Source organism: Podarcis raffonei, chromosome 1 (genome assembly GCF_027172205.1).
Source record: "Podarcis raffonei isolate rPodRaf1 chromosome 1, rPodRaf1.pri, whole genome shotgun sequence".
NCBI lineage: Eukaryota > Metazoa > Chordata > Lepidosauria > Squamata > Lacertidae > Podarcis > Podarcis raffonei.
In genome coordinates, this window is record NC_070602.1 from 91,104,658 (window position 1) to 91,131,992 (window position 27,335).

The window sequence follows — 27,335 nt, forward strand, 5'->3', positions numbered from 1 at the left end:
AACCAGGTCGGGGAAACCAAACCAGGTCGGGGAACAGCGGTATGGTGGCGCTCCGCCTCCCCGCTGTCCCCCGAGCTTGTGAGGCTGGCCAATGTCTGCCCGAAGCGTGGGGCGCTCTGCTTCAGCGTGCCCCGCGCTCCGTGCAGCAGGCTGCTATCCGCAGCCTAGGGAGCCCTGCGGGAACTCCCGCAGGGCTCCCCAGGCTGCGGATGTCTGCCCGGCGCAAGGGGTGCTCTGCTTCAGGGCACCCGCGTGCCGGGCGGCAAGCTGCTATCTGCAGCCTAGGGAGCCCTGCGGGAACTCCCGCGGGCTCCCCAGGCTTGCTGATAGCTTCCTGAAGCCTGGAGAGCGAGAGGGGTCGGTGCGCACCGACCCCTCTCGCTCTCCAAGCTTCAGCGAAAGCCTGTATTCGCCCCATAGGACGCACACAGATTTCCCCTTCATTTTTGGAGGGGGAAAAGTGCGTCCTATAGGGCGAAAAATACGGTAAGCCATAGTTTAGTGGAATGTGAACAAGTAGAAATGAGTCACAGCAAGTCTTGGGCTCAGGTGCTCCCCTTTCCTAGTTCCTTGTAGCCAGAAAGAGACAAAGAAGTTTGCTTAACTGTGGTTTGTCTAGGCAGACAAATGTAAGAGCCTGCTGGATCAGCCCAGTGGCCAATCTAGTCTAGTACAGTGGTACCTCTGGTTACGTACTTAATTTGTTCCGGAGGTCCGTTCTTAACCTGAAACTGTTCTTAACCTGAAGCACCGCTTTAGGTAATGGGGCCTCCCACTGCCGCACGATTTCTGTTCTCATCCTGAAGCAAAGGTCTTAACCTGAGGTACTATTTCTGGGTTAGTGGAGTCTGTAACCTGAAGCGTATGTAACCCGAGGTACACTGTTCTCACAGTGGCTAACCAGACAACTATGGGAAGCCTGAAAGCAAGACTGGGCATAACAGCACTCTCTCCCACTTGTACTTTATCTTTCCCCTCGATCAGTTTAGTTGCCCTTTTCCAAACCATTTCCAGCTATACAGCATCCTTTTGCTGGTGAGGCAACCAGAACTGTACACTCTGATTATCATTAATGTTTGAAACAAGCTGGCTTCAAACTGCTGTTACTAAAGCTGGTTCAGTCAAACTAAATAAAGTTAAGATTACCTAACTACAGTTCCAAGTCTGGAGGACACAGAACATTGTAGTTAAAAAAAAGCAGAAATGAAAGCTTATGAATTCCTAATCTCAGCTGTCTGAGAAGAGTCAAAGACTATGTGCTCACCCAAGGCTCTCTGATGCTCACATCTGTTTAGCTCACACTAAACTATGGTTTACTATGACTTGCTAATACAGCCACACTGCAATTCAATCAATGTAAAAAGGCAGTATTTCAAAAGCATACAAATGGCTTTTTACACAGGAGATACATGTACCCTTTAATATTACAAAGTTAGGTGCACCTAATTAGATTAGTTGCACACTTTCCATAGGACTGCAGGTTCCCCTCCCCGTTTCTTGCCAACATCAGGAACGGGAAGCCTGTGGCCATCTAGGGACTCCAGTTCAACCCCAGGCAACACAGTCAGCAACAACTTAGAATGACATAAGCTCCCTGCGTGTAATGAAAATGGATGTGCCCCTATTTAGTATTAATGTTTATGCTTCCAAGCACTCTGTGACAAGGAGGAAATAATCTAACTGTGCAATATACAACATACTAGCAGTATGCCCCACTGAACTTGATGGAGCTTACTTCCAAGTAAATGTGCATAGAATAAAAATATACGTTGGCATGAGATATTAATGCAGCAGATACATTCCAATGCTATCTTATACACATTCTCCCATGGCTACCATTGTGCTTCAAAAATGCTTGTCCATAATGGCAGGCCTACCTTTTTAACATAACTTTTCATAATGGGGTTTGTCTTGAGTGCAGGCTTTTAGATGATCTGCAGGCCTTGTAGGTGACAAATCACTCCTTTTCTTGTGTAGATATATATTTCCTTCTCTAGTGATCCACATCTCTGGGGCTGCACTGCGAGGCAAGCTAAAGCAAGCAGAGATCTCCTTCCATTAATATTATAATGTCAACGATGAGAATGCTAAAAATACCACCCAACCGAAGTAAGAGTGAAATTAGCATATTTAGAGATGTATTAGTCCCATGAGTAAAATAATGCTATCAGCTTGCTGCAAGATAAAGCTAATTTGGCTTCCAACAGTTTATCAACAATGCGCCATTCCTCCACATTAACTAATTTAGACAGCTCTATAGCCTGCAAATTCACATGGAATGCTGTGTTATGCTAAATTAACTGGGGAGGAAAGGTCACTAGAGTCACATCTGTATGCAGGCCACGGTGCTAGGAAACAAAGTAATTAAAATACTGTAATTGCAATTAGTTATTTCAATTACAATTTGATTAATGGAAAATACAAATGAATAATATTTAACATCTATCCTAAACTCTTAATTCTGTCGGAAGAGATTTAAAGCTGATTATATTGAAAATAAGATGGCTTAGTCCAAGTAACTGAATACGTGATTCATGCTCATATTTACATTCTTCATTTTCCTACTTTCTTATTTACTAGGTAAGGGACAGGCACAGAAAACTTACCAGTGTTTGTATTTTCATCAATATGAACACAGGGTGAGTGTGAATAATCAGCTTCAGATTATTTACTGATCCGATCCAAAAATTACCTAAACATCGCCCAGTTGATGGGACTAAATAAACTGGGCATTGTACCATGTGAGCATTATGAACAAGTTCCCCTTAATGAATATGAAGTCAAAAGTTCTCTAACCAGTTGGGGGGTGGGGAATCACTTCACAGTTCAACCTGATGCATGTTTACTCACAAGCAAGTCTTACTGTATTCAATGGGGTCTTTTCCCTGGTACATATGCAGTACAGTGGTACCTCGGGTTAAGAACTTAATTCGTTCCGGTGGTCCGTTCTTAACCTGAAACTGTTCTTAACCTGAAGCACCACTTTAGCTAATGAGGCCTCCCTCTGCTGCCACGCTGCAATTTCTGTTCTCATTCTGAAGCAAAGTTCTTAATCCAAGGTACTATTTCTGGGTTAGCGGAGTATATATGTAACCTGAAGTGTCTGTTACCCGAGGTACCACTGTATTAGAACCTCAGAGAGATGAATATACTGCTTGGAAGTTGTAAGATAGTATTTATCCATTATGAACACCGCTCATAAACCAGTAGGCTATTGGCAATACAACATAATGAGATGAACAGATTTCCCCATTCACTTAAAAGATAGTTTGGATTTAAACCACTAGAAAAGAAAAATTATAATCATAAGGAAATTGTAGGAGAACTTCTCATAAAACCACATTGGGATCTGAATTGGGCAGGGGGATCACAACTGCCATTACTACCAAAAAATAAAATAAAAGGTGAAATATTTAGTGAAGTCTGCATCTAATGCTGCAATTCTAGTGGCCAGTTCTTATGCAGAGTTGGATTCAATTGACTTAGGCATACTGAACTCATCATAGGATCAGACTGTTGCCAGTGTCTGAAGGCAGATGATGCACCTATCTTGTTGAAGCTAAGCTAGGCTGGGTCGGGATGACAGACCACCTGGGAACCCTACACACAGCGTGTTGATTTCCATGGAAACAAAAGAGAATATAAACATAATATATAAAGTAAAAATATGAGCATAATTCATTAACCTCAGGGAACTTGCTTCCACATCAACATGCATGTGTGCAAGAAGGAGAACCTAAACAGAAATAAAACTAAGCAACCACAACTATTTAAAAAGTAAAAATGTGAGTAAGTTTAATTGCCCACATGGGGACTTGCTTCCACATCAACATGCATGTGAGCAGGAAGAAGGAAGAACTAAAACAGCAAGAAGTAAATTGAGTTATGCAGGCAACAGGCCAGTTCTTCAAGAATCATCAGCATAAACTTGAACTATTTTTTGCACCTTCATGTGCATGATCAAATTCAGCATCAGTACAATGGTACCTCAGGTTACGAACTTAATTCGTTCCGGAGGTCCGTTCTTAACCTGAGGCTTAACCGTTCTTAACCTGAGGCTAATGGAGCCTCCCGCTGCCGCTGCGCGATTTCCGTTCTCATCCTGGGGCAAACTTCGCAACCCGAGGTACTACTTGCGACGTACTTGTAACCCGAAGCGTTTGTAACCCAAGGTACCACTGTATGCACTTAACTGCTGAAAGGCTAGCTGCTCTCTCTTTTGCCTTTACCAACAGATGACATCATAATGAACTTATTTTGCTGCACATCCTTCCCATTGCAACCAATATACACGGGTATGGATTGGGCTCACTGAGGGTTTCCTCTAAGCATAAACTTTCTGCACATACCCACAGACACTTTGAAACCCAATAAATTATGCCTCTGACTACCAGCTGCTGGGAATCACAGGTGGGTAGAGCTGTTTTGCTCATGTCCACCTTGCAGGCTTCTCATAGAATCATAGAGTTGGAAGAGACCACAAGGGCCATCGAGTCCAACCCCCTGCCAAGCAGGAAACACCATCAGAGCACTCCTGACATATGGTTGTCAAGCCTCTGCTTAAAGACCTCCAAAGAAGGAGACTCCACCACACTCCTTGGCAGCAAATTCCACTGTCGAACAGCTCTTACTGTCAGGAAGTTCTTCCTAATGTTTAGGTGGAATCTTCTTTCTTGTAGTTTGGATCCATTGCTCCGTGTCCGCTTCTCTGGAGCAGCAGAAAACAACCTTTCTCCCTCCTCTATGTGACATCCTTTTATATATTTGAACATGGCTATCATATCACCCCTTAACCTCCTCTTCTCCAGGCTAAACATGCCCAGCTCCCTTAGCCGTTCCTCATAAGGCATCGTTTCCAGGCCTTTGACCATTTTGGTTGCCCTCCTCTGGACACGTTCCAGTTTGTCAATGTCCTTCTTGAACTGTGGTGCCCAGAACTGGACACAGTACTCCAGGTGAGGTCTGACCAGAGCAGAATACAGTGGCACTATTACTTCCCTTGATCTAGATGCTATACTCCTATTGATGCAGCCCAGAATTGCATTGGCTTTTTTAGCTGCCGCATCACACTGTTGGCTCATGTCAAGTTTGTGGTCAACCAAGACTCCTAGATCCTTTTCACATGTAGTGCTCTCAAGCCAGGTGTCACCCATCTTGTATTTGTGCCTCTCATTTTTTTTGCCCAAGTGCAATACTTTACATTTCTCCCTGTTAAAATTCATCTTGTTTGTTTTGGCCCAGTTCTCTAATCTGTCAAGGTCGTTTTGAAGTGTGATCCTGTCCTCTGGGGTGTTAGCCACCCCTCCCAGTTTGGTGTCATCTGCAAATTTGATCAGGATGCCCTTGAGTCCATCATCCAAGTCGTTGATAAAGATGTTGAATAAGACCGGGCCCAAGACAGAACCCTGTGGCACCCCACTAGTCACTCTTCTCCAGGATGAAGAGGAACCATTGATGAGCACCCTTTGGGTTCGGTCAGTCAGCCAGTTACAAATCCACTGAGTGGTAGCATAGTCAAGACCGCATTTTACCAGCTTCTTTACAAGAATATCATGGGGCACCTTGTCAAATGCCTTGCTGAAATCAAGGTAGGCTACATCCACTGCGTTCCCTTCATCTACCAGGCTTGTAATTCTGTCAAAAAACGAGATCAGGTTAGTCTGACATGACTTATTTTTCAGAAATCCATGCTGACTATTGGTGATCACAGCATTCCTTTCTAGGTGCTCACAGACTGTTTGCTTAATGATCTGCTCCAGAATCTTCCCTGGTATTGATGTCAGACTGACTGGGCGGTAATTATTTGGGTCCTCTCTTTTCCCCTTTTTGAAAATAGGGACAACATTTGCCCTCCTCCAGTCTGCCGGGACTTCGCCTGTTCTCCAGGAATTCTCAAAGATGACTGCCAGTGGTTCTGAAATCACATCTGCCAGTTCTTTTAATACTCTTGGATGCAGTTCATCTGGCCCTGGAGACTTGAATACATCTAGACTAGCCAAGTATTGTTGTACTATCTCCTTAGTTATTCTGGGCTGTGTTTCCTCTGCTGAATCATTTGCTCCAAATTCTTCAGGTCGGGCATTGTTTTCTTTATCGGAGAAGACTGAGGCAAAGAAGGCATTGAGGAGTTCAGCCCTTTCTGTGTCCCCTGTTTGCATTTCACCATCTTCTCCTCTGAGTGACCCCACTGTTTCTTTGTTCTTCCTTTTGCTACGAACATACCCATAAAAGCCTTTTTTGTTGCTTTTAACCTCTCTAGCAAGCCTGAGTTCATTCTGTGCTTTAGCTTTTCTGACTTTGTGTCTACACGTGCTGGCTATTTGTTTGAATTCCTCTTTGGTGGTTTCCCCCCTTTTCCATTTTTTGTACACATCCTTTTTTAATCTTAACTCAGTTAAAAGTTCTTTAGATAGCCACCCTGGCTTCTTTAGGCACCTTCCATGTTTCCGTCTCATTGGTATTGCCTGAAGTTGTGCTTTTACTATCTCCCTCTTAACAAACTCCCAGCCATCATGAACTCCCTTTCCTTTTAGTATTACTGTCCATGGGATCTCACCAAGCACTTCCCTAAGTTTTATGAAGTCGGCTTTCTTAAAGTCGAGAAATTGAGTCCTAGTATGCTTGGCTGCTCCTTTCCGCTGTATAGTAAACTTCAGAAGAGCATGATCACTCGCGCCTAATGATCCTTCCACTTCTACCCCACTAACCAGGTCATCAACATTGGTTAGGACCAGATCTAAAATGGCTGTTCCTCTTGTTGCTTCTCCCACTTTCTGGACAATGAAGTTGTCTGCAAGGCCAGTGAGGAATCTGTTTGACCTTATGCTCTTGGCTGAGTTTGACATCCAACAAATATCCGGGTAATTGAAGTCCCCCATTACTACTATCTCCCTTCCTTTTGCATGCTTGGCCATCTGTTCCAGGAAGGCATCATCTATGTCCTCCGTTTGGCTTGGGGATCTATAGTAAACTCCCACAGTGAGGTCACTGTTATTCTTCTCTCCCTTAATTTTGACCCAAATGCTCTCACTTTGGCATTGAGGTTCTAAATCTTGGATCTCTTCACAGGTATACACATCCCTGTCATATAACGCCACTCCTCCTCCTTTCTTGTCTGGTCTGTTTCTCTGAAATAGATTGTATCCCTCCATTATTACATTCCAATCGTGGGACTTATCCCACCAGGTTTCAGTGATTCCTATTATGTCATATTTAGTTTGCTGTACCAAGAGCTCAAGCTCATCTTGTTTATTTCCCATGCTTTGCGCATTAGTGTACAGACATTGAAGTCCATTAATCATTCCCCCGTGTCTCTTATTTAAGGATTTTTTCCTCCCACCACTAGGTCTGCGTGCTGTTTGCTCCATTCGGTCTATGACATTTGGATGATCATCTTCATCAATTGATAGACTCCTACCTTCAGGAGCACTGTCTCCCTCCCCCACATTAGTCAGTTTAAAGCCCTCCTGATGAGGTTTCTGAGATTTTTTGCAAAAACATTCCTCCCAACCGTTGTGAGGTGCAGCCCATCGCTTGCCAGAAGTCCATCTTCAAGAAACTGCATTCCGTGATCTAAGAATCCAAACCGTTCCTGTTTACACCATTTGCGAAGCCAGTTGTTCACTTCCACTATTTTTCCCTCTCTCCCTGGGCCACGTCGTTCAACTGGGAGGACAGATGAGATGACAATTTGTGCATTTAATTGCTTCAATTTCCTGCCCAGAGCCTCGTAATCTCTTTTGATCTTCTGGAGGCTATTGCTTGCAGTGTCATTGGTTCCCACATGAACCAAGATGCCAGCTAGGCATCTAGCTGGCCATTGAGACCCCGGGATTTGGGACTAGATGAAACTTTGGCCTGATCCAGCAGTCTTGTTTTATGTTCTTACGATGGGCAAGGAAAATAACTGGGCAAGTGAGAACTAGTTTTACTAGAGTTGTCCTTTCTGGCAGCTTTGTGTGCAGTATCTTCCTCTCCTGTGTGCACATGGACCGTAGGCCAAAGGTTACCCCATAGTATGCTGCTCTCTGCTGCTGGGAGTATTCACTAAAAGCATTGTGGGAAACATACATTCACAACCAGGGCAATTCTGGGAGAGGCAATGAATCATTCTTACTCCTGCAGTTTTTATATTCCAGGCATCCCCGTTTACAATCAAATAGATAGCTATATGTCCTGGCAAAGAAAGACCTTTGGTTTAGCCCATTTGGGCATTCCATTTGTTTGCTGACTTGTAATGCAACTTCTCTAAACTTTGAAATATCAGAATTAGGTTTGATGTGCATATTCAGGACACAATTCTACATATCAAGGTAAGATACTAGCTCAATTCTCCTATCTATATTCAAAGTGAGAGGCAAAATGCAAAATATAATGCAATACAGCTGAACACAAGAATTATCAGCATGAAATTATCAGCATGAAATGCATATACTTCGGACATCATTCCACACTTTGATCATGAACGCTCAAATCCAAACCATTTTTCAAGGAGGGGAGAGGACAGGAAAAATGTAAAATACAAAACAATGCATTTTCTGGAAGGCTGTGACATTGGAATGGAGGTGGATATGCATGGCCAGTCAACATTCTGTTTTTTAAATGTGAAGATCAGTTTGACAGTTGTACTAGTTTTCAATGGGAAAGAAGGAAGAATGCAAGATCTAAAGTAATATCTGAATCAAAGCCTCTCAAAGCACTGCTTTTCTTACACTTAACTGATCAGCAAGTTAGTGGTGAAGAGAACAGTGGATTTATACTTTTGTTCGTGTATGTTTTGCTGTGGTGAACGCAAGATGAACGCAGAATAAAGCCGGCCTTAGTGTACATTTTCTAAACTGCATGGAGAATGTGTCCAGTAGGCAATTTTGCATATATCCCAGTCAATGTGTACAGTTTCCAACTAAGGCTGGGCAACCATTAATCAATCAGCAGGACATTTCACATATTGCTCGGTTAATATGGGCAGGTTGAACATTCACCAGCCAATATGCACAACGTCTACATTGTTCAACACGACTTGGCCACCACCGGCTTCAACTCGGGGTTGAAGGCGCTGCAGTCTGGAAGGCTTATATTGTATTTAACGAAGTTGATGCTGGTTCACCAAAGGGCATGTTAACCTGATGTCTGTCCCGCGTAAATTGAGAAGCCAAGACATGAGAGCCTGTGCAAGTGAGATCCGATACTCTGGCGGGCGGGGATACCGGGACAGATATTGGCACAGAAAGGAGCAACCTACCGGGCAGCGAAGAGACCACCAGGGCATCTGCTCTCGTTGCCATCGTTTCCCTTTCTCCCTCGCCTTTCCTACTCCGAAAGAGAAACCGCCCCGGTCCCCTCCTCTTTCTCCCGCAGCGGCTCGACGTTTCGCCGTCACCACCACCAGCCCTCCCCGAGATCACGTGGGAGATCAGGCGCAGAATCACGTGGCTTTTGTTTGTGTTTTGCCTTGCAAAGCGTGGGACGGCAGCTGCTGACCTTGCTTTTCTTCGGGGAACGCGCGACTGCTTTCCACGTAACCACAAAGCTGCGTCCAACAGTCACGAGTTAGCCTGGGCAGAGCGCACTAGTGTTTACCGATATCCCCAAATAGGAAACTCTTCCCCTCCCGCTTGCGCAACGCTTGGTGGAATGCGTTCACGTATTCAGCTGCTGCTCATCAGGGATGTGGCAATCAAATCACGTGCAGACACGAGTGAACCAGCGCGGTTCCTCTTCCCCAAAGAGCTGTGAAATCTAAGGGCGGGAGAGGTCAAGCTACAGGCACGTATAGGTGGACAAACCCTGAAGAATCAGGAGCTATACCTACGGGGGGGATTAATTTGTACTCCTCGCAACTACTACAAGGAGTAGGCACCGAGGCGAGCTACTTTGCAAGGCTGTCTTAACGACCAACGGCCCCTCCTTCCCAGAATATGAGGATAATGGACTGCATTAGCGTCAGCAACACAAATCTTTAAATGCTTTATTTTTTAAAAAAAATTTAACTCAGACCAATAACATTGCCTCCGCCTCAAAACAAGGCACGCGTTAGATCATAAACTCGTGTTTTCGCTACTAATCTTCTGCGTGCGTGTTGACATGCCGCTCACTCCCGGCGACACCAAAATCCTGCATTTCCCTCCCTTTCGTCTTCAATGGACAGCCGTCGCTTCTGCCCCTGAAAACGCCCGCAACGTAGGGTTGTGTCCCAACGTTAGCCCTCCTCAGAGGAGACCCGCCGAATTCAATGTACGTTGCTTTATGTTAAGGGCCAGCCATTTCGGTGGGTCTGCTCCGGGTATTAGAAAAAGCACAGGACTGCCAGCGTCTTAACCTGACACACGTCCTCACTCAGGTGCAAGCGCTTATGGTGGGCTTCGTTCGCACGTGAACCGCGCCCGGGCTGAAAGCAGGAAGTTCCGTGTGCAAGACAAGCAACCATTCGCCGCTCTATTCTTTTCCTCTCTCTATGCGCTGCCTGGTGCCGAGAGGCGCTTCGGCGTCGGGTGAGGCCCGGCTGAATCGCGCATGCGGCTGCCCGGGCTGCTGCCTTCTGCCTGCGTTACTGCAAACGCCGCTGAAGTGGGGTTACGTTAGGACGCCGGCCGGCCGGCTAGGCAGGCAGGCGACAGGCAAGTGGGCGGCGGGGGGTCTCCTTCCCTGAGGCGATGGGCTCGGACTGGAGCAGCCCCGAGGAGCGGGAGCCCCTCTTGCAGCCTCCGCCGGCGCCCGCGGCGCTGCCCCAGCACTACCCTGCGCATGGCCAGCCCCGGAGGACGGCAGCGGCCTCGCGGGCGGCTGCTCCTCGCAGCTCAGGGCTGGTCCCCGCGGCGCCTCCGCGCCTGCCGCCGCCTCCGCTGCCCGGCCGCGTGTACGGGCGGCGCTGGCTGGTGCTGCTGCTCTTCTCGCTGCTGGGCTTCGCGCAGGGCCTGGTGTGGAACACCTGGGGCCCTATCCAGAACTCGGCCCGCCAGGCCTTCCCCTTCTCCAAGCTGGACATCGCCCTGCTCGTCTTCTGGGGGCCCATCGGCTTCGTGCCCTGCTTCTTCTTCATGTGGCTCATGGACAAGAAGGGTAAGGGAAAGAGGAGGGCGGGCTGGCTGGCTGGCTGGCTGCCTGCCTGGAGCGGGGCCTGCTGCTTCTAGTGCTCCTAAATATCTGGGGCAAATACCCAAAGGGATGGGCAGGGGGGCAGCGGTACAACAACCCTACTAGGTAGAAACAACTGAGTCTTAAAAGGGGAACAATTTGTGGCAGAAGCTTTCATGGATTAGAGTCCGCTTTAGTTAGAGACAGGGGTAGTACCTAGAAGAAGGGCTGAAGTTCACGTTTTGGACCACGTCTCATGCTGTTATTTACTTAATTTATTGAGTTTCTCTATCTTTCCTCGCCAAAGAGCCCATACGGTGGTATCTCGGGTTACATACGCTTCAGGTTACAGACTCCTCTAACCCAGAAATATTACCTCGGGTTAAGAACTTTGCTTCAGGATGAGAACAGAAATCGTGCTCCAGCGGTGCAGTGGCAGCAGGAGGCCCCATTACCTAAATTGGTGCTTTAGGTTAAGAACAGTTTCAGGTTAAGAACGGACCTCCGGAACAAATTAAGTGCTTAACCCGAGGTACCACTGTATTTCCCATGAGTTAAAAAGTTTCTAGAGGGAAGCGATGTGTCTCAAGCTGCTCACTTTACTGAATATCTGCTTCTTAAAATACTGTACAGACCTGCTTCCCCATGTATTACTTATTTAGGGGGTGTGCTGATATTCTATGTTCAAGGTGGCTAGCAACATGGAAAACCCCCCACATAATTTCAACGTAGCAAAAGGAGTCATAATAAATAAAACATAAAAAATACACAACCAAATCGAATAATTTCCACGGAAATCATAAGATCTAAAATAAACAAACAAAAAAATAACATCACAGCAACGATCTAACCCACCCACCCCAAAAAACAATACCCTGGCCCCAGTGTCTGTTCAGTAGCCTCAGCTTTGCATCCTCAGCTTTTGTAGCTGGAGTCAGTCAGGCCTACACCCTTCCAGCCCAGGTAGAAAAGGGCCTGCAGGGCAGGGAGCAGGTTTTCTAGGACTCGCAGCAAAGTTAAGAATTCCTTCTGAGCTTTCACGGGCCTTTTGTTGTGCTTACAGTAGCTCTTTGGATCTGTGGTCATTGCTGCTTAATAATCATATTTTAATGCTATGTCAGAGTAGATCACGTTGGTTGAAACCAGATTCTATGGGCTACTCTGCTGGTTCAGTGACTTAAAGGCGTAGACTTGAGGAAACGGTTAGTGAAATAAGGATGCTGTTCGTCATGCTAGTTCCTTGCTCCTAGAGTGGTGTTTGTATGTGCATTTGCAAGTGTGTTTGTACGGACCACATTTTTTGTACAAAAGAAAAGGTGACTAATGGTGAGTAACAGCAAACTTGGCAGGTTAACCTGCCTGTTTATGTAGCACAGGATTTTACATTGCACCACAGACTTACAATGGAGGGATTGGGATATTTATGAGATATGGGAAGTGGATGAATCAATGGGATGCAGAAGGTGTCCTGACTCTTCTCACTCAAAGCCGATGGCCTCGCAGTCAGCCCTCTTTCACTCTCCCCAATTCAGAACAGAATACCCCAACCTCCACACTTGGACCTGACTTTCCAAGCACCGCTGTTTGTTACTCGTGTTCATTGTCATCCCCATTTTTGATAGCCCAGGTGTTTGGAGCTTACATGGGGGAAAGAACAAGGCCACACCATCTCCCTGCATTACATCACTGTCTCCTGGTACAACTCCCCTCCATGTTGTATTGAGTGGTACCGTATTTTTCGCCCTATAGGACGCACCGTCCCATAAGGCGCACCTAGTTTTTTGGGGGGGAAATAAAGGGGAAAACATTATTTTTCCCCCAGGCGCGGGGCTGGGGCGGGGGAAGCCTGAGCTTCCCCCGACCCCAGCCCCAGAAGAGGCAGTTCTCTGCAAGCCGTGGGAGCCCATCGCCGGCTCCCGCTGCTTGCTTAGAGCTGTGCGAAGCCTGGACGCGCTGAGCTCAGCCCGCGCAGGCTTCAGCATGCAGGCAACTCTCCGCAAGCGGCCCCTCTCGCTCTCCAGGCTTCAGCGAAAGCCTGCATTCGCCCCATAGGATGCACACACATTTCCCCTTCATTTTTGGAGGGGAACAAGTGCGTCCTATAGGGCGAAAAATACGGTATATAGGCCAACATACACAGGCCTATTATGCAATCTAGAACTCTGATCGTGCAGTGTTCTAAGTCACATGGTAAAACCTCACATGTAGAGCAGGCTTCCCACTTTAGACTTTCAAAATGTCTCTCTCTGTGTAAGGAGGAATAGATTTGAGGTTTTCTTTCCAGTGGGACTAAAGGAAGAGAGTTACATACAGAGCTGATTTTGGGGGCCAAAGCTCACAGCATTTTTGGGGATGCTGACTGTCTTTAGAAATCTAATATGGGAGCATGGATGAGGTTTGTTGGAGTGTTTAAATTCAACCCCCTACCTGTATATTTGTAAATACAACTCATTTATTATAGCAATATATGTATTCTGCAACCTTTGTCCAAGGGAAGCATACCTTGGTTGAGTGCTGCTCTTTTGGAATATCTTACTGCCTGTAGTCGTGGAAGGAGCACAAGCATGCTATGCTCAAGTGTCTTCATTCTGAGTCCAGTGTTCAAAATTTGCCAGGTGCATTTTGCGACTGGCACGTGGCCAACTGTGGCCATTGGAGATCTCTGGATGCCAAGTTGGCTACTGATATTTCCATTTGGCTGTCCCCTCCAGCTTTCTTAAACAGGTGAGCAAAATATCTTATTTATTGCATATATACCCCACATTTTTCTCCAAGGATTACAGGTGTCTCCCCGCTTGCGCACAATCAGCACATGCGCTTCCACTGACATACGTGCCATTTTTGGCACTGAAAGGGTCAGGGGAATTCCCACTCACGTGCCACCTAGTGACATGTGCAGTAGCTGGGAACAGAACCCCTGCGTAAGTGGGGATTCCCTTGTACATGGTTCACCCCTGCTCCTCAGTTAATCCCGACAATAAACCAGTGAGGTAGAGGCTGTGACTGGTCCAAGGTCACCCAGTGAGTTTCATGATTTACCAGGTCCTAGTCTGACACTCTTAACCACTACAGTGGTACCTCGGGTTACATACGCTTCAGGTTACATACGCTTCAGGTTACAGACTCCACTAACCCAGAAATAGTACCTTGGGTTAAGAACTTTGCTTCAGGAATCCGTGACCAAGGGAAAGAGACGGTGGAAGAAGACTGGAAGAAATTCAAATGTTATCTTAAAAATTGTTGTAAAATTATTGAGTGTTAAAATGTCATGGGTAAAGCAAAGCAGATTTGCAGCGATAAATGATTGGATAAGAGAAAAAAGGTTAAAGAAAGGGAATTACAAGTAATTTAGATCAGGGGTTGCTGGAAAAGTTTAAAACAGGGATGCAGAAAAGGGAGGCATGGGGAAGTCGTCGAAATTGGGTATAAGGAAAAAAGGTTATGAAATTATACATGTTTATATGTTTGTTTGTTTTTGTATTGTTATTTGTAATGTCTTATAATATATGTTGGAAAATCAATAAAAATTTTATATATATATAAAAAGAACTTTGCTTCAGGATGAGACCAGAAACCGTGCTCCATTGGCGCAGCGGAGGCAGCGGGAGGCCCCATTAGCTAAAGTGGTGCTTCAGGTTAAGAACAGTTTCAGGTTAAGAGCGGACCTCCGGAACGAATTTAGTACTTCACCCAAGGTACCACTGTATACCACACTGGCTTCCTAGAGTATTTCTGCTATGGGGCAGCTCTATAAATTGTTGGTAAATAAATATGGGAAATCAGAATGTCACTTAGAGAAGAATCTGAAATATTTCCCTTGAAGCTTGATTTTGTTTTATTCTGGATTGCTTCAGTTGATGTTTTAATGTGTTGTTAACTGTTTTGAGATCTTTTCTTTAAAATATAAAGCTGTATATAAATGAAATGTATGCTAATAATGATAATAATAAATTCCAGTGCAAAAGACACCACAGCAACGTGCCTAGATATTCTGTTGTAGTGACCATAACCTTGGTTTAAGGTCCCATTTGGTGACTAGCTTATATATATGAGTTTCTAACTCTGGCTGAGCCTCTAGTTCTGCCTTTTGCATCAGAAATGCCCATTGTTATGGGGAGTTTGAATATATTCTGTTGTAAGTGAATGCTGAAAATATTCCTACTACAACTTGGGAAGAAAATCAGTTGGCCCCAGAATGCTTCATCAATATGGCCACAGTTATTTGAACTTTGGAGCAGGTAATTTAATCTGCTGGAACAGAAACTCATGACTACATCCATTCTTTTTGTGTCCTCTTTCCCTAGAAGGTTTTGTGTATCTTCTCAACTTTCCTTAGTTTCCCCTTAATGTTCTCCCTAATCACAATTCAGAAAAAAAAACTGCTGTTCATAGGGAACAAAAGTGAACCATTTAGCACAAAATTGATGTATATATGTCCAGTATATTGTCTGGCTTTCATTGTAGTTTTCATAAAGAAAAAGATTCAGAAGCAGACAGCTCTGTGAATAAGTACATGTAAATGTGTTTGTTAAAGAAACTTGGATTAAGAACATAAAAGTGGTGTTGCTGGAACAAGTCTAACATGTCTCCTGACAGTAGCCAGTCATGTACTGTTGGAGTGCTTGCAGACAGGACACTACTCTACAGCCATATCGTGCTGTTTATCCCTAGTGATCAGAGTTAAATTGCCTATAAGCATTGGGACTTCATTTCTTTTTTTTTATGTCAGCTGAATTTGTCTAATCCTCTATTTTAAAAAGCTTTCAAAGCTTATAACCATCACAAGGAATAGCAAATTCTATGTCAATTATGGGGTGAAGAAGAAATTCGTTTTGCCTGCCCTGAATTTATCTACTGTCCATTTCATTGCATGACCTCATCGCTGAAAGGTTCTCATAGTTATCTCTATACATTAAAGATCTTTTAAGTCTTTCAGCAGTCCTAAATCTTTCAGCATACAAGCATCTCGCTTTCTGGTGGTTGACAAAAGTTGGCCAGACCAGTTATGTGAACCCAAAACATTCAACAGATTTGTCATTGTGCTTTAGTGTGCAAGTAGTTTCAGAAACAGTCAGTTGTGCATTGATAGATAAATGTGAGCACATGGAAGTTAAACTTGCACTGATAGTGTTTAGATATTAGTTCACATTGTATTGCTCATATAATAAGGGAGTATGAGGAATTTAGGGGAGGAGTTGGAGCTTAGAGCACAGAAATAACGCAACTAAAGTTGAGAAAATTAGAAAGTGGTTCAGTCTATGACAGTAAAATGCAACTTATAAATATTTATCAATATACACTCGGATAAACTTAGTAGTAATGGCCTACAGCTGCTCTTCAAGAAGGTAGCAGCAAAAAAACACACAAACAACAACAACAACAACCCTGGAAGGGGTTTAATAGGTTAGATCTAAAATATGTCAATAAAATTAAGGAAGTTTGTGCCCTGTCATGCCTAGCATAAGAAAAAACATGAACTTTGTTATGAAAAGGATGAATAAAATGCTAGCAGTTATGCTGAAAGTGCAGGGGTAGCAAAAATACTTTTTTGATTACTGTTAATTAATCTTTATAACATTTGAATGTCTTGTCATTCCATATCCCGAAGGCTTTGAATGAATCGCAGCATTTTAAAATTAAATGTTAAATAAATAAAGTTAAATAACTCCACATGGACGTGGAAATGTTATGTAATGGATTACATCAAATTTTGTGGAAGACATTAATTTACTTAATTTAGCAAATCTTGAAGGAAATGAGATTGAGGGTTTCTTATGAAGTAATTAACGAAGCAGTTAAATGCTAAGTATTAGTGTCTCTTCTGTGCTGAAGGTAGCTTGACATCTTGGTTTTGCAATTTTATGTTGCATTTACAGGCTGTGGCATTAAAAAATACTTTTGTTTTTATGTTACTATGGGGAGATACTCACATAGCTCCATGCTGATTGAGAGAGCACATTTTTGCAGATACAGGGTGCAGTCTACCTTTAATGAACACAGAGAACAATTAAAACTTCTAAAAACAGATTTAGACCGAGAAATGTCTTAAAATGCTTCTGAAAGGGTTAGGCCTTCATTAGGCACTGAAAAGACAACAGAGATGGCACCTAACTAGTATTTAATGAGAGGGAATTCTAAAGGGTACAAGCCATGGCACTAACGGCCCAATTCTTATATAGTTTGGAACAGACCTTTCCTGCAGAGTACAGTGATTGATTGGATATGCGAGGTGTGGGATAATCCTTTAGGTCAGTGTTTCCCAAACTTGGGTCTCCAGCTGTTTTTGGACTACAATTCCCATAATTCCTGAGTGCTGGTCCTGCTAGCTAGGGATGATGGGAGTTATCAAAAAACAGCTGGAGATCCAAATTTGGGAAACACTGCTTCAGGTCCTGGGTATTTGGTAAGCTGAGAATATTCAATTTAGGTACAATCGATTAGCTCTAGGGCAATCATATTAATAAGGAAATTCAAGGGATTTTATTTTGCACAGGAGTATTAAACACATTTTAAATCAATTTTTGAGGGGAAATGCAGTACCATGAAGCCCAACATACAAATTATCTATTGATGACAAGAATAGAAACTAATTGGAAGAAGGATTAATTGAGATATCTCCAATTCCCATCCTTTAGGGTTTAATAATGGTACCATAAATCCTTGCTCAATTTCTTGGATCTTTGCAGCATAATCAGCAGACTGACTTCTTGATTTTGAGAAGTAAATATCTCAGTCAACAGTTTATTCTTGAGAACCCTCTTGTGGACCCAAAGCTTCAGAATTAGTGAGGGATATTTTTGAGCTATACACTAGAGTAATTTGACCTTAAATTTAGTGAATGTGGCATTTTATTCTAAAACACTTACTAGAAATATTAAGACCTACATGAATTAAACGTAATGTATGTGTTTAAAGATTAGGACTGAAAATTACTATTTCAGAGCCTGTTTAGATCTCCAGTCCAGCAGATCCCAAGCAGTTTCAATATCCAGGCTAAGGGAAATTTATGTAGTTTAAAATATTCTATACTGTTTTTCTTAAAGAAAAAAATCAACATAGTGTACACAAGGACACAGTATCAGATAGATCACGCAAAATAAAAATAATCAGTAAATCCAGCAGCAACAGAAATAATCAGTTAGCCATTACTGATCAACCAGTTGGATCTCATCTCGACCATGAACTCACTTGGTGGCATTAAGTGGGGAACTTGTGGCCCTCCAGATATTGCCAGACTGCACCTCTGACCAACAGCTATGCTGCCTGGGACTGATGGAGTCCAACAACATATTGAGTACCACAGATTTCTGACTCTTGAATTATTGAGAGAATGTTATGTGAAGTGCTTTGATCACTCAAAAACTCCATGTGGGTATGAAGTATTCATCATCACTCACTTGGATATTTATATTCTGTTTGCAATGAAGACAGTGTAGAAAAGAAAATCGGCTTAGGAACCACACCAGATTACACTGCACATAGACGTATGCATTTGTCGGGGTGAGGGGAGAGATTGGTAATGTATGAAGTGCTGCTGGTATGTTATGAAGTAATCTCATGCGCTTTTCTTTTACAGTTGGTAGCTTCCTTAACTGATATTTCAGCTCCCCTAAAAAGGAGCACTATTCTGTTTTCTTCCTCCTCTCTTCCAATGTTTGAGCCTATATCTGATCAGCATCTAGGAGAGAGTGTTTTGAAAGTAAAATATGTGCTTTTAGGGAACAGCTCCTTTAATTTGTTGATAATTGCAAGCATAGATATTATCTCCGTTCCTTTGACATCATACCCGTGGTTTGTTTATATACTCTTTCATTGGTGATTTCAGGTCAGTTGTCAAAAATAAAATAATAAATACATATAAGACAGACAGATAAAATACAAAATGAAGAGAGTAAAGTACTGGAGATGGTCATAATGTTTTAAGTGCCTGCATAAATGTTTTTGCCTGGTGTCTAAAAGACAGCAAAGTTGGTGTCAGGCATACCTCCCTGAGGGAGGGCATTATATTTACATGCCTGTTACCCATAATTAATGCTAACAAAAGTTCTCTCTGTTAGAGTTTACAAACCTGCTTCAGATACAGCAGTTCATACTCCCTTTATTTGCCAGCCTTAAGGTCTTCTGAGTGTTGGAAGACTCAGGACAGACAAAAGAAATACTTCTTCACACAGTGTTAAATTAAACACTAGGATTCACTCTCCCCAAAAGTAGTGGTGGCAATGAGAATTGGGCATTCATGGAGGATAGTGGCTGTTAGTCATGATGGCAGTGTTCTGCCTCTGTGTACCATTTGCTAGGAATCGCAAGTGGGGAAAGCGCTGTTACACTTAGGACCTTTTTGTGAGCATCCTGTAGTCATCCGGTTGGTTACTGCAAGAACTGGATGCTGAACTAGATGTACCAGCTCTGCTTTTCATCTAATGACCGTGCCAGCGAGCTTGAAGGAAAGATGTGTTGGACTGTGCGCAAGAGAGAGATTTGAAGAGTAGTTGCAGATTGAAACTATGAGTATTTTGAAGGAGGGGATTATTTATGTTTCAATAAACCTTCAAGGAGCATCTCCTTTCCAGCCCATAGTGACTCAGCCTGAGTTGTTTGCAGTGGCAAATTGTCACATTGTGAGAGAAAGAAACAAAAGCAGAAGTGAAGTAACTAGATGTACCAGATGTACTAGATGTAACTAGCAGTAACTGTAAAAATAGTGTGTTTTGGTGTGGTTGCTTCACTTGTTTCCTCAATTCACCATGCCACCCCGTGTGCCATCTTGCTTTCTCCAAGGCATTGTCTGTTTCTTAAGGGAGATACCGCATTTTCATTACTCAGTGGACATGTTCATGGTACTGTCAGATTGAATAAGCTACTGAAAATTTATTGATGTTCTGTGCAGCTGAGAAGCAGGATATTAAAACTTAAAAGACTTAGAAATATAATAGATTTTATTGAAAATAATAAAAGTTGTTCTGAATTTAGCATTTTGGTCGTACTGCTTAATTCTGTCTTCATTATCCATGCATATAAATTTGTAGTCTAGGAGCTAATCTTTCAACAGACTTACTGCGTGTTTTATAGGCTGCAGGTCTCCACTATGATTAGTACAGTGGTACCTCAAGTTAAGTACTTAATTTGTTCCGGAGGTCCGTTCTTAACCTGAAACTGTTCTTAACCTGAAGCACCACTTTAGCAGCACCTCCTGCTGCTGCCGTGCCGCTGGACCCCGATTTCTGTTCTTATCCTGAAGCAAAGTTCTTAACCTGAAGCACTATTTCTGGGTTAGCGGAGTGTGTAATCTGAAGCGCATGTAACCTGAGGTACCACTGTGTATCCAAAGGCTGCTGATGTTTGGTTGATGAACAAGACAAGCACCAGTGCTAGTAAATGTTTTTGCGTTTGTATAGTTGTAGGTTCTCTTAACATATACATGACAGCCCTTTAGATATTTGAAGATGGTTATCATCTTTCCCCTCAACACAGTGAGATGAACTGTTGATGCAACAAAACATGGTACACAAACATGCATATGGCTTTTGAGGAGCTAGCTATATCATGTGCAAAATTGCATAGAGCCTTGATCCCACTATTTAAAGAAAGACACGGACTCTTTTTGTGGGGGGATTTGAAGAAAGTGGTGTGGGAAGGGATGCTTAACCCTTCCCTACCTGCTCTTTTCACTTGGGTCCCCTGGCTTTTCCCGCATGGAGTTAAAGATGTATATTTACCTGCATTTAGAATCCTGGATGGTGGGAAGCCACCCAAAGCCCCACCTCCATCGGTTTATTTTAATTTTTAAAAAATGACATGAGTGCTTCATCATACATATTTGTGTGTTATGTGTCTTTTACTCCAGAATTGGGCATGATCCAGTCCACTGTGGGCACATTGCCCATATTGAGCACAGTTGACAAGTATCCAGAGGGAGAGCTAGATGTGAATATGGAGAAAATGCAGAGATTTCCTATTCACTCTGAAGTTCCATAGTGCTGCATTTACACACTTTTTATGCATTTACAGGTAGATGGTGGGTGGGAAACAGGGCTCCATTGAGACTAAGTGAGTAGTATGTGAGTGTTACACCCACAATGGACCAGATGAAGCTCCTAAAATTTAGGCCACCACATCAAATACTTTAAGTTCAAAATATAAACTTGCTGTTGGAAAAAAGTAAAGTTATAACTTTACAAAGATAATCTTATTTTTGAATTTCTGTTTGGTCCGCTGTTTGCCCTCACCTCAAGACCTTCAGCTGTAATGCAGCCACCCTTTATAGAGTATAATATTAGTGCAGCATCTCCAGCCAGCCCTCTGTGACCTTTATGCTTTATCACCTTAATCAAGCTACCTGCTTGACATTTTTAAAAGAAGATTTTTTCTCTTCTTGGCAGTTCTTGATGTGTGTGGCATTATTCTTTAACTATAGATAATTTCCTAGGAATACGTGCATATTAAGAAGATACAAAAGGTCGGAGAAATCGTGAGCACTATTCAAAGCCCTTCAGAGTATTGCATTATAATTTGTAGCTCAAAAACCAAATGGTTTGCGCTAAAGTGCTGCAGCTGGAAAAATAGTCAAATCCATCATTTGATCCTGATTCATGAGTCTCTTATCTATGATTCATAAATTTTGTACAGGCTTGGTAGCCAGTTAAAATTTGTGCTAAAGGTGGGGAGCAGGATCTTGATTGTGATGTCACGCTGAGTGCTGCACTACAAGAACCAGCCTTCTGAGTCTTCTGAGAGGCTCAAAAAGTAACAAGAGATTTCACTTATTCAATGTGAAGTTTGCAATATCTCTTCTGTGCTTAGAGAAGGGAGAGGGGTAAGGTGCAAGGCATTGCACTGTCTCTGAAAAGGATTGCAAAGCAGTGAGGCATATTGTCACTTTTCAGTACTTCAATCCGTGTGAAGTCTGAGCAGTGTGAAGTCTGGTAGGAGGTCTTGCAGGAAAAATATGTGCTTGTCAATGGTGAGCTGGCAACCATTCTCACATTTTTATCATGTGAACTCAACATTAAATATAATAAATAAGTTAATTGTGTACTGCATCTATAAAAATCAGTTCCCAGCATCATGGGACTCGGGACTCTCAAGGGAGCTTCGCATTCTTACCTCTTACATTCCACACAGTCAGTTTCATGAAAGGCATTTTGCTAGTAATAAATTGGTAATGGAGACTATGTGTGAACTCAACCTAAAACAGCCAACAGAATATTCAGAAGAAAAACATGTAGTATTAAACAAGTGATTCCTTTGAGGAAGAAGAAATCTCTTGATTTATGGCAATAGAACATTCTGCAAAACTCAAAACTGGCCGAAACATATAAATACTTTTTCTTGAGGGCTTAATATTGGGCTCCATTCCTAATACTTTGTTTCCTGTTGTCTGGGATCTGTATCTGCTACAGTGTGTATGTATCCACTCTCTGGATCAGCAACAGGAATTCTGTCATAAGGAATATATTAGTATATTTATTCATATGAAGTTATAGCAGTCTTAATAAAGATCTTTATCCAACCACATGTTATTCTTCAATAGCACACATGTAGAGAAGATATAAAAATCCATTAAATGCCAATGTAGTATTTTTAAAATGCTGGATGCAGCAACTGGCAATTGGACCTGAACACTGCAGTCTTTGCTGCTTTTTTTGCAGTATTGCAAATAAGCAAATTCTTCCAATGCAGAAGCCATATTTATTTCAGGATTAGATTTAAGACTCCACTTTGAAAACAATCAGGAAGGGAAAACATTAACTATTTCAGAAAAGGAAATGATACGCATCCACTTCTCCCTCATTCAGATTTGGCACGCGAATTACCTGTCCAGTAATTCCTTGCAGCTGTGGGAGGTCTGATGTGCATACAGAGCTCTGACCCCTTACCACAGCTTCCCCTTCGCTTTCAGTAACATCTCTGTGTAGAAGACATGCCTATGTAGAGCTGCCCCTCTTTCAAAATGATTGGAGAAGTCTGTTTATTTAGGTGTCTTGGGTGTTTAAGTCTGGATCGAAGTGCCAGCTCAAATTTTAGTTAAGCATGCAAACATTAGCACTGTTTTTAAAAGTTCTTACTCTGTTAATATCTGTCTATGTTTGTTTTACATATCCTGTAAGATGCACTTCCTCAAAAGGAGGGTTGCTTTTGTAATTGCTACTTTTTATGCCACATGTTTGGATACGCCTGTGTTTTCCTTGTAAAATTGTTATTCTTTTCCATTTAGGCCTCAGGGTAACTATGTTGCTGACATCATCCCTCATGGTGGTAGGAGCTGGCCTGAGATGTGTTCCTGTATCAGACCAAGAAACAAGGAAATGGTGAGAGGTTTATTATTTGTTCTTTAGTGGGTGGGGAGGGGGACCCTTCCAAATTATCTTGTCTCAATAGGATACAAGGGTTTTACTGTGAAGACTGTGGTGTAGCTAAAGCATATCTGGTGACGCATACCCATTGCGATAACCGGTAGCAGTTGGAAGATGTTGAAGTAACCTAGTTGAAGACATTCTGCAGTTTAAATCTAGTTTTCTGCCATGGAAGGCTACATGAGAAAAATCCCATAAAACCATTCTAATGGCATTTTCCCCCTTAGGGCTGAATAAGATTATTTGCGAGATACAGTACTGTATGTAGCACACAGGAGCGGAGAGACACCCCCCATGTGCTACCTTCTAGATATGGACCACCCCCTTTCCTGACCACCAGATATTCTGAGATTTTAATAGGGTTATGAAGACTGGCCTCTTAACCACCTTCTGCCTCAGATGCTCTATTTTTGCAAGCTGTTAGGTCATGCCCACAATACTGTGGTTCACCAGCAATCGAAATAAAACTTGAAGGAATTTGTCATGGTTTAAACACAACAAAAGAATGAATATGTAGCTTTGCATGTGTGAGGACCATTAAAATATATTTTCTGACTCCCAAGTGTCTAGAGCAGGAAAAAAATCCTAAATCAGATTGTAATTGCCTTGTGGTGCCCAGATCATACGCTTGGTTATAGTAGAACTGATTCTGTATTCATGAGACTCACTTCCACCATTGTCACTGCCAATATCAAACTCACCCAGACTCAAAAACAGTAAATAACAACAACAACAACAACAACAACAACAACAATGTAGTGTTTATCTGTGCAGGATAGTTTGAAAATGGGATATTTGAAAATTCTGCAAAAAAAAATAAAATTAATCTGATATAGTAAAATCAGCTTAAGTCCAAAGTGGAACGTAGAACTTTGCTCACAAGGAAAGGGGCACATCACATTAGAAAGGCTAGATGGTGTTTGCTCAAATATGCGATATGTATGTGCTTTTATTTATAGAACAAAAAAAGTTTATTAAATAGTCCACCACAACTCCTCGCAATTTTCAAGTGGTTTGCGAGAGTCTGATGGGGAACTGCTCAAGGGCAGAGCTCTAGGTTTCGCAAGGCAACTCAAAAGAGACATAGCTATGGCTGTAGTTGTAGCCACAACGCTAGTTGTGTCCTGCATTCTAGGTTACTCCTCATGCGTCCTTTCTAAAAGGTTAACATTTCCACTTCTTTTAAAAAGTAGCTTTCCAGGACTCTGTTTATTAAAAAAAATTGTCAGGTAACTTTTGTGCAAGGCATAGAAACCAAGTAGGATATTGGAAGGGCTTCCAGCGAGCAGGGACTTGACAGATGGTGCAATTTTCTGCCCTCTGTATACTCCCTCTACCATTTTCTTTCCAGACCTTTTTGCAAAATGAATTAGCTTTGTTTATAGTGCTGGATATACAGCAAATCCACATGTGTGTTGCATCCAATAATATAAACAAAACTTATTTATTTTGGGGGGAAATTAATGTGTGTTTTCCAGAATTGCATTTTGTAGGGAATTACTTCTATCTCTGATTCTATAAGCATATTATATTGTCATTTATTTCCCTTCTGCCTTACTATCAGTACAATTATTCACTCTATATCTGCAGAGCTTCCCCTCCCTCTTTGTAGTGAATCTACAGAGCCAGAATGTGCATTCTGTGTGTCAGTCATTCAACATGTCTCACCACTGTGGTTTGGTTTTGACCCTTTTGAAAATATATAAATTGTGATAGCTCTGTGAAACTAAAAATGTGAACATTAGTTGTTCCTTTAATGCTTACAGTAGGCTTTCAAAAGAAATGATGCTGTGTCTTATGTGTTATTGAGTATTATGAAGTTTATGCTATGTTTACAGTTACATTCCTTTCCCCCTCAAGTCTCCTTCAAAAATATCTGAACTTATAACTTGAGCTTTTGGGCTTGGTTAGGATCTGAATAAGTTTTGTGTTCTTAACAAGGTCATTTAGAAAGAATAGTGCACTTAGCTTGATTGTATTTACCTACAAAAGGAACATAAAGTATTATCCAAGGGCAGGATCATCTTTTTTATGGATATTTGCCAAGCATTTGTCATCTTTCTGAGTGAAATAAGCAGCTTAGTATAAAACAATAATGTCTTAATGACCTATTGATTGTTTTAGGGTTGAGCTGCAGTGTGAGATTTAATTAATTTTGTTTTTAAAGCACTTTGAAGTTGGGACCAACATACCCACTGAAGTTCAAAGTATTAATAATTTTATTATTTGTGGGCAGCATGCAGTGCATTGGGTTACTTTCCCTCATATAAAAATCGATAAAACAATTGGCAAAAAAACCCTGTTCACATGCCAAGTTCCTGTGAGGAAAGGAAACTGTTGGGCTGCCAGCATATATATACTTAGCAATGAGTAATAAACCTTCAAGGGAAGCTATTTTGTAATGGGATTTGTAAGGGGGGGGCATTAGGCAAGAGTGCTTAGTAGTTGGACCAAATTTTAAACAGGCCATTTGATCCAGCTTGAGAAGTCCTAATGAATTGATTGTTCTTGCAGAAGTCATGCAATTTAAGATTTAGACCTGGTAATTTAGGATGTGCCCTTTGGGTAGTGGGTTTCTGGCTCAGTCGCAGTTCTCCATGACAAAAAAATTCTTGGAAAGATCTTACTCTGTGCCTTTGATTATGTTGGGAGTGTGAGAGTTCTCAATATTTTGGCCATTTTAACTAGTCTTACCATTCCAAAGAGTTAGACAAGAGTTGTCTATACACCCCCATTTGCTTTGCATCCAATGCACTCCCAACCACTGATCTGAGAAGCGGTGTACACACAATGTTACTCACAGTCTGTATTTATCCTGTATTTGTCCTGTTGTTTCTTAGGAACACTGCTCTTCTGTATTCAGATTCTACCACACTTGGAACCACTCTTCCACAATTCTGATTTATTTTGCTAAATGCCCAATGTATCTGCAAACTGTGGCACTATCTTCCACAGCACACTGACACAACAGTCTCAGCAGATGCAATAACTGTTTCAAGCGCTTCCAATAGGGTCCTCAGCTGTGTAGACATTACTATTATGAAACACAGCAAATTATTTCTTTTTATCAATTTAGATTGAATCTGGTTCGCTGAAAAATGCATCAAAATTTGTAAGCTTGGAGAGGGAAGAGAGGAAGAACCAGATGGCTCAAGCGTGGTGGTGGTGCCCCAGCTGCAGAGTGCTCTTATCTTCAGGCATGGATAGCTATGTTATTGTTGGGGTTTCACTGATCAATGGAAATCTGTTGTTTTTCTCCCCAGCTGTTTTTCCATCCAATTTCAAACCATAGTTTATGAAGGTGGCTTGCTTTTCCACTAACCATAGTTAATATTAACCAGAAGAAATTGCAGTTAACTTAAAATGAAGCAGAAGCTTCCGATCTCCTCCTTTCAGCTATGTCAGGAGAGGGGAGTGTGGAAGCCTGGATGGGAAGCTAGGCCTATTCTTATTATGTCTGAATGCAGCCATTATATCTTTTGATGGCTACAATTGGATTAATTGGTCCGCTCGTGCCATTGATGAGAAATCATTCACTGCTAAATCTCTTTGCTGCATCTGGTTAATATCAGAGTAAGAGCCCATACCAGCCTTCTGCAGCCTGGTGCTTTCCTGATTTTGTGAGACCCCATAAGCCCCAGCCAGCATGGCCAGCGGTCAGTAATGAGTTACACACCAAAACATTTTAGAGAGTACCAGGTTGGGCAGGCTTCGCCTACAACCTCACTATATCTATTTATTTTGTGTGCTGCTTTTTTTTTTAAGTGTGGCTTTATGGAAGAAAACCATCATGTTGAAACGGGTTGTTTTTGTTTTCTTCTTCTTGTTTTTTTAACATGTTCCCTGCAAGCTTCAATTCTGTTTGCTCTCCTATTTCAAACTTTGACCGGAGAAACATTCTCAAGTGTC

The 27,335-nt window shown here is 42.4% G+C and overlaps 2 protein-coding genes across 5 annotated transcripts in view; one reads left to right on the forward strand and one right to left on the reverse strand.

Annotated features, from left to right (window-relative positions):
- HSPBAP1 (HSPB1 associated protein 1) overlaps nucleotides 1-9,625 on the reverse strand; it is a 55,872-nt gene extending 46,247 nt beyond the window's left edge. The window contains exons 1-2 of one of the 3 annotated variants that reach the window (XM_053403776.1): nucleotides 9,242-9,619; nucleotides 1,878-2,032 (exon numbers count right to left, since the gene is read on the reverse strand). Coding sequence is in view for 2 of the 3 variants with exons in the window: in XM_053403793.1 (XP_053259768.1) it covers nucleotides 9,242-9,284 (43 nt within the window). In the remaining variant the exon portion in view is untranslated. Of the gene's footprint in view, nucleotides 1-1,877; nucleotides 2,033-9,241 lie in introns of all 3 variants that reach the window. The other 2 variants (XM_053403793.1, XM_053403767.1) reach the window with 2 other exon arrangements.
- Nucleotides 9,626-10,473: 848 nt separating this feature from the next.
- SLC49A4 (solute carrier family 49 member 4) overlaps nucleotides 10,474-27,335 on the forward strand; it is a 69,158-nt gene continuing 52,296 nt past the window's right edge. For both annotated transcript variants that reach the window (XR_008332270.1, XM_053403757.1), the window contains exons 1-2: nucleotides 10,474-11,058; nucleotides 23,288-23,381. Coding sequence is in view for 1 of the 2 variants with exons in the window: in XM_053403757.1 (XP_053259732.1) it covers nucleotides 10,653-11,058; nucleotides 23,288-23,381 (500 nt within the window). In the remaining variant the exon portion in view is untranslated. The remainder of the gene's footprint in view (nucleotides 11,059-23,287; nucleotides 23,382-27,335) is intronic.